The sequence below is a fragment of the Rhea americana genome, unplaced genomic scaffold (genome assembly GCF_003343005.1).
Source record: "Rhea americana isolate MKP2758 unplaced genomic scaffold, rheAme1 scaffold_84, whole genome shotgun sequence".
NCBI lineage: Eukaryota > Metazoa > Chordata > Aves > Rheiformes > Rheidae > Rhea > Rhea americana.
In genome coordinates this window covers 114,124-126,801 of record NW_028187023.1, presented here as the reverse complement: position 1 = coordinate 126,801, position 12,678 = coordinate 114,124, and the positions used below count along the sequence as shown (strand labels likewise).

At 33.2% G+C, this 12,678-nt stretch overlaps 1 protein-coding gene across 1 annotated transcript in view; it reads right to left on the bottom strand.

Moving 5' to 3' along the window:
- RYR3 (ryanodine receptor 3) overlaps positions 1–12,678 on the bottom strand; it is a 230,975-nt gene that overhangs the window by 119,343 nt on the left and 98,954 nt on the right. Inside the window, exons 27-36 of the mRNA XM_085323331.1 lie at positions 12,305–12,479; positions 9,503–9,711; positions 8,696–8,880; positions 7,925–7,961; positions 7,332–7,492; positions 6,630–6,795; positions 3,346–3,432; positions 2,714–2,940; positions 854–1,655; positions 168–368 (exon numbers count right to left, since the gene is read on the bottom strand). Coding sequence (XP_085179457.1) covers positions 168–368; positions 854–1,655; positions 2,714–2,940; positions 3,346–3,432; positions 6,630–6,795; positions 7,332–7,492; positions 7,925–7,961; positions 8,696–8,880; positions 9,503–9,711; positions 12,305–12,479 — 2,250 coding nt within the window. The remainder of the gene's footprint in view (positions 1–167; positions 369–853; positions 1,656–2,713; positions 2,941–3,345; positions 3,433–6,629; positions 6,796–7,331; positions 7,493–7,924; positions 7,962–8,695; positions 8,881–9,502; positions 9,712–12,304; positions 12,480–12,678) is intronic.

The following is a 12,678-nucleotide window of genomic DNA, read 5'->3' as shown; positions in this document are numbered from 1 at the left end:
TTCCAACCTTACTGATTCTGTGATTCTGCTTTGTAGCATCTTCATAAATTTTATTTAAAATTCCATTTTCATCCTCTAGCAGTTGCAATTATTGTTTAGAACTTGGAACTCTTGATCATAATTACGATTTTTTTTATCTTTAGCTTCAACTAGTTGTTTAATATTACCTGTTCTTGAGGAGGAGAACGAAATTCTTTAGTCTTCTTGGCAGTCAATGCAGCAGACATGTTCAAGGCTTGCATGAGTTCATTATACCTGTATTTCTGATTRTATTGCAGCTTTGATACATAACGGTCTGCAAATGATACAATTGCTTCCACCCTGTGTTGTAGCTCACAGTCACAGAAATAATTGAGTAAATAGCACATCTAGCAAAGAAAAACAGATGCAAGTTTACCAGTTTAGCTTAGAATCTACCTCCTAAATTGTAACTGAGAAAGAACTACAGGGGACATAATACATTGCAATAGATTGTAAAAATGAGGGAAGATTTTTCTTCCTGTATTTTCCTTTTAATGGTGCAAGGTGACAAATTTATACAGTTTTACTATGATGACTGTTAATACTATCTTGCATTTACACAGTCTTTCACTCCATACTCTCAAAATGCACATAAGTATTAATTTACTTTCAAAATGCACCGATGAAATCAGTATCAGTATACCTATTTGGAGCATGAAGAAACTGTGCAGAAATTGCATCATCATCCAACTAGGTTATTTATGTGAGGTCACAAGACAGACTGAAATAAAGACCTTGATTTCAAATTTTGGGAACTGAACAACAGACAAAGAACTACCTTTATTTCATCAGTAGTATAGTGTATATAATAAATTTATGTTAAGATGGTCACCTGAAGTTTAACAGATTCTGGTAATCTTGTCTGCAGTAAGCCCCTTACTGGAGCTTTTGTTTCTTTTAYTGCTTTCTCCCCAGCTTCTACAGCTTTTTCTTCAACTTGCGTAACTTCTTCCTTCTCTGTCCTCTCTTCTAAATCTTCCTTGTAATCTCCAAATACATTAGGATCAATGAGGAGTAACACCTGCTTCACATCATCATCATCAAAAACCCCCATTATGAGCAAGGTTGCTATCAGTTTAAGAACAGGAACAAACTGGAATGCAACCTGTCCTCCAACAGGGTCTCGTATATGAGCACCACTACATTGCACTGCCTCGGTTAGCATGCTTATGGCCTTGGATTTGAGTGTATCAAGKGGTATCTCTGGGCTCGATGTATGATGTTCTTCACTGGTCACAATAAAGCAAGGAGTAGAAAAATTAAAGCTTGGTTTCAGACAAGTACTAAGCCCTACTCCAGGTAAACCATGCTTCTTTGTTTCATCAGGATATAATTTAATAGTTCGAGTCTCCTCTGTAACTGGAATGATAAATTCATTGTTCATCATGAGCTTTGCTTGCTTAGCATGTTCCAGATGAATACTAATAAGCAAATCATAGAATCCAGAACGTAGWAGTCCAGGCAAATATTGATTATCTATTGTATAAAATAACTGAGATATGTCCACGTGGCTACAAAGAGCATAAGCAACTCTAGTGTTTCCTAGAGCACAAACTGAGCTATACAGTTTTAAAGTGTGATAGTGAAACTTCATCAAATCTTCTTGTTCACATAGTTCCAAAATATCAACGCATCTGTTACAAAAATAAAGAAACAGAACATCAAATACATGAATAATAATTTCATAAAGAAAAAGTTTGTATGTGCACACCTTAGTTCTGCTTTGAACCACTAAYATTAAGACTGGTACTGACTAATCTTAACGCTTGCACAATTAAACCACACTAATTAGCGGTGATGTGTTGGTAATCTGAGGAGATTATTTATAATYAGCATCCATAGCAAAGAGGAGGAAAAAGGTAAAATAGTAAACTATCTCTGGAAGCTATGGTAAATTACAGCTTTGTTTTTAAAAGAAATACTGGAACTCCACAGTAATACTGTCACAAAACAGCATCTTTAYAGCTTATTGAAGATTACTCTTTCATTTTTTTCCAGCAAATACAGTAATTTTTTTCCTATTTCCGTGAATTTACTTTTATTTATGTTGAATAATATTAGTTTTTAAATTAGCAAAACACACTGCAAAATAACTGATAATAGTATACATTTTAAATTAGCTTTCTTCAACACTTTGGTTTATAGTTTAATTTGTTGGTTACAACATCTGATATTTGGATACACCTTTATGATGATCACTCCAAAGACAAAACAAATGTTYAATGCAATCTGAAAATCTAAGAAAATCAGTATTTCTTCAGTAAGAGCATAGAAGTTTAATTGATATAAATTCAAGGCAAATGATACTGGAAAGCATTTAACACAAAGAATCAGCAAAATTGTATTTGCAGGGTTTTTTTTTTTTTTTTTTATGTTTTCCAAGCTGAAAAAAGATCTGTTTTAAAGATCTAATGATTTAAGAGATAATATCTTATAATTAAAGAAAATTATATAATCATAAAAATTGTTTTATCTCATGTATGCTGATGTAATAAATGGTACCAAAATTCTTCAGCCTCTTACATCTACTTAAATTTTATACACATAGTATCATAGCAGATAAGAACAGAAATTCTAAACAGTTCAAGTGTTAATATCCTCCAAGACAGGTTTAACTAACACCAAAATATTAACCACCTAACTCAGTATGTTTCCTCCACAAGCAAGACGCTGCAGTTCCATCTAAATGTACCTGTTTTCCTCTGGGATATGAAGTGCCATCATTTGCAGAGGTTCCAAGCACTGCACAACCCAGCCATGACGTTCACTGACACGCTCAGTTTCTACTTTCAGAAAGCTGTTTGGCATCCTGCTCCATAAAACAGGTGTAATTGTTTGCACGTCAAGGCGAGGGGGACATTGAGGAACAGGATTTCTCTCTTCACTTTTAAAAATTGCTGCTGATAAAGGCATAGTATTCTGAAATAAATAAGTATATTAAAGTTATTTTTGCAACATCTAAAYATAATTACTAAACTTATAATATCAAATGATAGCATTTTAATTGATAGCAAAGAGATTATAGAARTATGAGTTATCACAATAAACAAAGTCAATTAAAAATAAATGAAGGGTACTCTCCCCAAATGTCATTAGTTTATTGTGACAAAGTCAATTTAGCTTTGTTGTACTTACTTACAATTACTTGTACATATTAACTTAGTATAATAATTACATTCACAAAACTAATGTGTAAAAACAAAAACTCATGTGTAAAAACAAAAACTCACTCTGCAGATTCAATCTAAACAAATTCAACCAAGCAGGCATTTCTGTGGAAATTAACATATTTAAAAGAGCACCTTTATGGAAAGTACTTAATACCTTTAATTTACCAAGTTCAAACTGAACCAAGTTCGTGCTTGTAGGCTGTACAAAACTTGCTGGAAAAAGCTTTGTGTTTGGTTCAACCTAGAAGGGAAATAAGGTTGCAAAATTAAAAAGGCAACAAGAATCTCTTGCCAATATATGATGCAGAATAAGGATTACATAGCTTACATCTCATTATGAAATAACTGAAGAAACTGAATTAAAGTGCTGATTAGTGTCTACCTGTGGTTAACTTCTAATATGGTGAAGAATTTGCTGAATTTTCTTTATAGGCTCATCTAATTTACAGGCAGATATCTTTGCTTCCTTAAGCAGTGTCACAGCTATGGAGGAATTTCCAAAATAAGTTCTTCTCCAACATACCCAAATCCAACACTTGCTGGATTTTTAAGAAACTATCTTCAAATGCTACTTCACAACTACATACTCTGGCCCCTGCTCTAAGAAAAACAACCCCAGTACAGACTGGGGATAGAATATAGCTTTTTACAACACAGTACATCTTTCAGAGTTCCTTCATATTTTATGCTGAACAAAATAATCTGTGACAACAGAGCCTGAAACCATAAATTTCTGAGGGAGAGGAAGCCAGAGGGAGAAAACAAGCAGGGGAGAAAAGTATCACTTTATCAGGATAATGTAAGGTTCTAATTCATATTAACATAAGTAAAACAGTGAATTTCTGACCCATACTCTAAAAGCAAATGAATGTAACTTCTAAATAGCTCAAAATTTCCTTTATTTTCAGGCTTAGCTTTTGTTCTTAGCACAACAAATCACAATGTTTCRCACTGAATCACAGTGCTGTAGTTCTAGAATAACTGAGTTGGGTTTTTTTTTGACAGCTACATCATGCTCATTTCACCTTTATAGTTGGATTCAAAGAGTAATAAATAGTACTAGTTTAATTTCAAGAATTCCCCACAAGATCACCCTCCCCTTCCCCAAAAAAGAATTAATTGAAAAAGATAATTCTAACTTATAATAAAAATTATAATTTAGAATAGCTTTCAGTGTTCTAACATGGCTTAAAAAGGTATACCCTGTACAACGAATTCAAGATTTCAAGAGTGCGGTTAAATACTTTCATTACATCACTGTGTATTTTGTTTACTACRTATCTACTTCATATATACTATATAAGTAAAACAAGAACATTCATGTTGTAAAGGAGTGCAATTTGTAACTTTGAGTGCTGCAAACTACCACAAATCTCGAAACTTTCACTATATTGATTTTCAAGTCACAAAAAGGATCCATATTYTTTTACATGAGAAAACAGTCCTTAAGTGCAAAATACTTTGAACAATGCGTAAAATACTGTATACTGAAAAATGGGAAGGAAAAAAAAGGTTATTTCAGAACTACAAGCATTGAGGCAGACAATGTACAGGTACGTWACTTCTGATCTTTTTGATAAGGAAAACAAACAAAAAAGCAGAAGCAAAAGATATCCTGGCTTGAAAGACGCTAGTAAACATATTTTTTATTTCATTTATAAGGTATGTTAGACACTATCAGAAACTGATTGAGAAAATGAAACTCTCAGCCACTGAACAAAGATAGGCATTTCTTAGCACTAATAATTGATTTTGTAATTTYTAATCTTGTTTGAAGGTCAGAAAACCATTACTAACATGGAATAAAATARACTGTCTTCATAAACCAATATTTAAGATCTCATTTCTGCACTGAATACAGTGATCTGACAATAAATTACAAAACCACAAATATATAAGTATATACGATCTTCCATTTGTTCTTTTGTTATAGGCAATTCTTTTTCTGAATATTATCACAGCATTCAACAGACAGCTCAAGAACTACAGGAAAACTCATTATTTTCTCCTGAAAATTTTGATTTCTAGGCCTTTCAGAATGAAAATTCAGCATAAGTATACAGTCTCTCCACTTCACTTGAGATGAATGAAAAGTGTAAACAGTTACAAAGTAAGAATAACAATTCTATTGCCTCTAGACCAGGCAAATATCAATCATCTGCCTCAATAAAGGTGACAGATTAGATTTACTTAAGCATTTTAAAGCTTTTATTCTACAGTAAAAATGTTCAGGAAATGAAAGTGAAAACTATAAGGCAGTGCAGTCTAACAGGTAGATTCTACCTATGTAGTTTCCTAGTTCTTTGTAAAACCAAAGAACAGGTAAAGGCTTTTCCACGAAAAGAAACTGCATGGTTTTGTTCAGAAGCTGTCATATTTATCTTCATTTAGCTACAAAACCAGCAAAGAATGGAGCTTAAACCTCTTCATCTCCTAGTTTCTGTTTCCATGGAGTTGATATTCTCCCAGCATCCCTCTGAAGTCTCTGATCACTCTTCCATTTTACAGTATGTCAAAATCAGCTGTCTATAACATTCCCATCCCTATTTACAGGTTGTGTCCAGCTGCCTTGCATTCATTTTTATCAAGTCAGTATACGAAGTTTCTATAAATGTAGTTTAACAATATAAAAATCATTTTAACAAACACTTAAGTTTTATATGTGTTGCAGATTTGGGGTGTTTGTTTACATAGGAGAAAAAAATGTATCACTAGCAACACTAACTCTTCTACACTGGATGTTCTAGTWCGGATTAGTAATCTTTTCAAGCAAATCTTATCAATCTGGTATGGAAAAAGGCAGTCCGTGAACTGTTTATATAATGGCTTCATATTTTGAGAATGTTAATAACATTTAGGGCCCACTCCCTTTATTTTTGCTTTGCAGATTAATACATATCCGAATTCTGAGGTCTGAACTCTACCTAATCAAAAGATCTCCAAATCAGAGTTACCTGCAGCAAACACAAAACGTAGAAAAAAATAAACTAAATTTATTTGATCAATACAGRCTGAATTTAACAGTGTCTAAAGTCTTWGCTTTGTTTTTTTCTAATTTAAACAATTATTCACCCTGTTGTATATTACAGATTCATCATTTTTACATTTTTTTTTGTGAACTAAGTGTTATAAATCAACATTCTGAATCATAAAAATYGCTAGGTAAAACATTATTTTTCTGAATAATATCTAGCTACAGTACTTCAACAATGTTTGACACTGCTGTAAGAAGATGAAAAATTAAGCCTTACTGATGAGACAGATGAAGGGAGAGAGAGGGAGAAAAGGGGATAAAACAGAGTAATGTACAATAACATGTTATTATCACAAGACTAGTTTTTGGTTAGATTTCTGGAAAACAAAACAAAACAGATCAATCTTTTTAATAGCATCAAAGCAACCAGCTTACTAGATGGCTTCTTGAAAATCTGATAATACCTGGTAACAAGTGCCAAGCTCTTTTCCATTGGCCGTGAATGACAACATTCCAGTAGCCAGATCAACAAAGCATCCGATTTCTAAATCAACATTACTGCGACCTGATCTCTGGGAGTTAGCAATTACGTCTCCCCCCCAAACCATATAGCAATTACTGCGCTTCACACTGAAAAGAAAAACAGCAGGAACAAAAAAGAAAAAAAAAAAATCACAGGTCATACTCCACACAACTAAGTATTCAATGCAGATGTACTTTTCAATGAAGTAATAGAGATTCTTAAAGGTGCTTTTGTTGCCTTTGGTTCCATTTTCTCATTGAAAAATAAGCTTTTAAAAAATGTACCATGGCAAGAGATCTGAGTGACAAAGCCCACTACTAATCTTCTTTCCCTTATTTTATAAATATGGAATAATTTCACATACCTTTGTGTRCATATGAGATACATTAAAACAAATCACTGATTCATCCACAGTACCCAAATATAGATGCTAAATAAAGAAGCATCACAAACCCTCCTTTCAAACAGAACATGAATGATTGATTTCTTGACTTTAACTAGATTTTCATATATAAACGAACAGTCCTACCCCATCAATTTTATTTTAGTTTAAATTATTAAAATGTCATTAACCTTGCGAATAATTCAGTTCCAAAAGCAATATTAAAATATGAACTTTAATAAGTGATAAATAAATCCATACCTTTCATGAACTCGGCCTCTCTCATCACCTAAAGTAACTGTAACTGTACAATTTTTATTTAGGTCAAAATTCTCACTGTAAAAATGATAGTCTGGTGTTACCCAGCCAACCCAGACAGAGGATGGGTCTTGACCAGCAAATATCCGCAACGAATAAAAATACTGAAAAAAGAAAAATAGCATGTTAGCAAAAGAATTCTGAATCACTATATGACAAAAAATTTGTGAAGGAACAGTAATAGAAAAAAGCTCTATACATATAAAACTTTAATAAGTTCACATTCACATTCACTTAATAAGTCTTACAAAATGCTCATCAACCAAAAATACCCTATACCCTTCTTTCCTCTCCCCCCACTCCCTCTAAAAGAGAAAATGGATCATTTTCAGATTTGGTATTTATCAATGGATCAAGATAGCAAGATTTAYATAACAAGTCATACAACTCCAGACATTATTACTTACACACAAAGTAAAAAAAGAAAAMCATGATTAAAAGGCTTATTTAACAGATCAACTGCTAATGAACATGCTACCAAGACTAAACCTATTTCAAAAAGTAACAAGAACTAAGATTTTAACATATTTGCTTACTGTAGTAGAAGAAACAGCAATTTCTTGGCTCTGTTTTCTAAATAAAAGAAAATATTAGTAAATTAGTAAGTAAAAAAAAAAGTCTTTATTGTTATACTAAGCCTAATTTCAAAGAAACTAACTAGTGTTTGCTGGGCACTAAGTGCTTGTGATTTGAGTAAATTAAGTATACAAAGACCTTCCAGTAAATGTCAGGGTAGGAGGACAGACCCACAAGAGTTGACTGCAGGTAGGGTGGGGAGGGAAGAAGAGTAGTCGGAGAGATTTACAGCAGCTAACTAAAGATAAAGGTAATGCTCAAAGATGCTGAATTCTTCTCATATCTGCTATCTTTAAAAAACTGTCCCACTTTTTTTTCTTTGCGCAGATTAGTTAATTTTGTGATACTGTAAGTTATTGAATGGTAGTGTAGAAGAGCATTAACCTAGTGGGTAAAAGATGCTAAGTTGTTTTCTCTGACAGGTCAAAGAGCCTTGTAAATCCCACTAATTTCAAAATGAACGCAGATGCCTAGCAATGAATAACTAGAATCCTTTTGATCCATCTCTTCTGAACAGATTCTCTGATCCTGTTCAGAAATAGTATCCTGCAGTGAAGTTCTGTTACAAATTTAAAGTATCAAGAATAAAAAAAATCACAGTAATACGCATCCTATACTAACATGTTCTTAGTCCAGAGAACAGATTTGAAATCTTGAATGTACTGCAATAAAGAATAACAGGACATTTTGAATTTAAATTGGGAAATTACATAATTAAACACATATCTAACCGTTTCTGGAAAGCATCAGATGAGGTATTTTCCGCACCCATGCCAAAGTTGAATGATGAACGGAACTCAATGGGCATACTCAAACGGCAATATATCATATCTGAATTGCTGTTCTGTGTGCCAAATGTTTTGTGAGTAACTTTTAATCGAGGTGGACTCTCAATAGTTCCATCAATTCTCCATATCTAAAAATAATAAAAATAATTTTAAAACACTATTCTCAGAAAAATGCTGAAAACTTTCAGTGGGCAACTAGAGAATAATTGTAAGGAGGAGTCAACTTAAATTTGTCAAAATTAAGTAATTTCAAAACTCTACAATTCTCTTCTCCGATAGGGAAGCTAGCATAAATAGTGAGGTAAGCAGTAGATTCAGTATCCTGACTACAGTAAATCTTTTTCAAATTCTCCAACTCAGCATTTTCAGAAAAAAACACAGATATTATTAAATTAAATCACTAAATTTTGAGTGCACAAGTCATTGAAAAACTACTCAAAAAAAATTTTTTAATGTAATATAAAAAAAATGATTTTAAGAAGTTGCAACTGACATGGTCCATATAGCTAACTGCAGTGCAGCACCATAAATTAGTAATACATAGAACAGTTAGGTATTTCAATACAAGGTAACAAGATGACCACAAATAAAGTTGGAGACAGATAAGATGATCTGGAATTATCTAAGGGTGACTTAATAGATTTAAATGACRAACTATTTGATGACACTAGGTATTAGTAACGCTTTAACATCTCGGCTTGCCTAAACAAATTGTCGATAAACAAGTGGTTCTTTAACGTGTAATATTACCTCAATGTGAGGATGATTTTTTGGCACATTGACAAATGTTGGTAAGCGTTTACTAAACCACATAGCAACATCTCTGTTCATGTTGACAGCAAAAGGTTCAAAACCTTCTTGAAGGCCGCACATTGTGTAATACTTGAACGTACTGGCATCCATTCCAAGGTTCATGCGGCCAATCTGAGATAGACCCAGGGCACAAATTGGAACAAAACCTAAGAAAGCAATAGGACAAAAAAAATCCAACAGTTTATTTGGAAAACACAAGCATTTTATTTTGGATACATCTGATGTGACCTAAACTTCAATTTCTACAAGGAATGTACATGAAATAATGTCACTAGTGAGTATTTAAAGCCACCTCAAATATAATGGCTAAATTGAATATAATTGCTACTGAAAATCTTGAGAACTTTGGCAATGAATAAACATTGCACACAYTTTCCCATTTATCTAAACATTAAAGCAGTTAAATTGTTATTGGCAAGCTCTGATTTGCACGAAAGATGAACAAATTAGTATCAAAATGAGCAGTATCTTTGCAGACTATCAGCTTTGAAAAAACAAGATTTGCAAGAGTTAGATATACATTTATTAGAAAGACCAATTATTTTCTTAATGCAGTTTAGACTAGTAAACATGATTTTATAAAATGAATTGGACATTGGAAGACAAACCTCAGCTAAATGCTGAAGTTATTAGCAAATATTATGTATGATTTCTGCAGGCATTAAAATTTCAACAGGACTTTTAGATAAGGTTGAGGTAGCTCAATATATTTGTTAAAAAATTTCTTTTGTCACGAGAATCTATAAATTTGTTGCCAACCTCCATCCATCATCATCGACAAACTGATACTTCCTTAAGGCTGGTATTTTTGATAACTGAACATTTTCAGTCTCTATATACCTGCTGCAGCCAATGCCTACAGAGATGAAGATGTTGAATGATTTCTCCATCCCTCCTAAACCAGAACTTGGGGTAACTTCTGGGAAAAGTCATCAATTCTATTTGTACTGCAGAGAACTCCTATCCCACACTTCAACCTTAAGCCTTAACGAAAGCTCTCTTAAGGTAGTCCCTCATTTTCTACCATTAGAAAATGGCAGCAGTGATCAGACCAAAGATGGATAGTGGGTAACTGCAAAATTTTCTGGTAATTACTAATAACCATGATGCTACTACCAGCTCGATTACATAAACTTCCAAAAAAATTTCAATTAAAAAATACAACAGTATAGTTTGCAAGTATTCCCTCTTTCTTTCAATGCATTTATTTATTGGACAAATACTGCTGTCCAACAAGCCAGAAGCAAGCAACAGAAGAGGAAAGAGAGTCCAGAAGAAGTAGTGCAGGTAAGCCATGCATAAGACAGGAAAAAAAAAAAAAATTAGACTCAATTCCACACTCATGTTGCAAAGATTTGTTCTTTTGGTGCAGATTCTCACCCTATGGTATTCACTTTGCTCTCTACAGAGAAGAATATAATTAATACAAATTCTGTATGCTCCAATAAGAAAATAAGGGACTACATTTTCCATGTTTGGGGATTTTTCAAGGTGCATATTATAACCACTTGTTACCACTGAAATTCAGTTCTGTGCATAAGCCTAGCAGGGCTTAAGGAAAATTTACCCATTCTGACCATCAAACTCCCAYTGATTTTGTATTAAAGGATTTTTTTTTAAAGCGCCAAATGACTCCTTTTACAATACATTTTTATGGAGCTAATGTGCAGCACARTCTGAAAGGTTACATGAGTGAAATACAATTTAAAAACACTAACAGAGATAGTAGACAGGAACAAATTAGCAGGTTGGGAATCTGAGAACAAAAACTTGTTAGACTTGTAACTACTGATGATAAGAACAGGAAACTATAAGTTCCCTAAGGAAATTTCCATGAACTAGAAAATAAAAGAGAATTTGAAGAGGGAGGTTAAAAAAAAAACCACTGAAGATGTCAAGACTATTTAGAACATTTCACTTTTAAACRGAGGAAAGAAAAGCCTTAGGTATCACAGTAATAACTACTGCTGCTGAGAATAAACATTCGATTAACAATAAAAGAACTGATTATTCTGCTTCTGAGAGTAAATGCAAGTGATAGATAATGATAAAGTTCCAGAAGCAGCAATGATAGTATCTTTGATTATAGATGAGGAAAGTGAGCAAGGGAGGAGCTCCTAAGTAACACAAGATAATCCAAACTGAATTTATAGACATATCAAAATCTATCTGCAACATGCTGAAGGTGAGAGCTGTATAAAAACCCTGCTAGGCCCACATCAGCTATGATTTTGTTCTATCATGCTCATGTCAGGTGACAGTCCCACCTGGTGAAAGCAGTAGCTTCATACAGCCTTTTCTAAAAAGCCACTATTTTTAGCACAGTTCTAGCAGATCCTTTTCACTGGTGCATGCTATAAACAATTTCTGTCGTGAACATCAAGTTTTTAGTATAATGTTATTACATTCACTAGCTAACAACCATTCTTAATTAGAAAAGGCATATGGATTATATTTAAGCTTTTCAGAAGTATCACCCGAAAGCAGTGCAGATGGACAACATACAACATCATGGTAAATCTTATCATTGCTCCAAGTACAGAATCAGTGGGACGATATTCCTTAGCATTGAGTTTAATGAGTTCAAAACAAAGAGTAAAAGGAAGACCAAGAATTAACTCAAAAGAAATCAGCAGGAGCATTATTTCTTATTTCTCAACTCATTAATTCAGTAGRACAAATTAGGTTTTCTCCCCCCTCCCTCCAATAACCATGTAACTATAAAAAGTATTCAATTACCACTTTCTATTCCAAAGTCAGCAAATGCAAGTTCTGAACCTTTACTYGTTATAAGCAACTCTCCATTCAGAGTAAAGATAATTGACTTGTCATCCAAGTTTATCATGCAGCCAACCACATCTCCTGGTTGCCAACTTCGTCCAAAGAATCCACTGCCTTGATGCCAGCGCTGCCCCTAAACAAAAGACAAGACCAAAAAATCAAAAAAATAAACATCATACTAAAATTCAAATATACAACATAAGTATTTTCAGATAAGAGAGACTTAAAACTTTAGAGGAAAAGGTTGAAGTAGATACTAATCAGTCAAGAATGGGAATGTGGTACAGACAGCTAAAAGTATCAGGCATAAAATTCTAAATAAGTAAATAAAA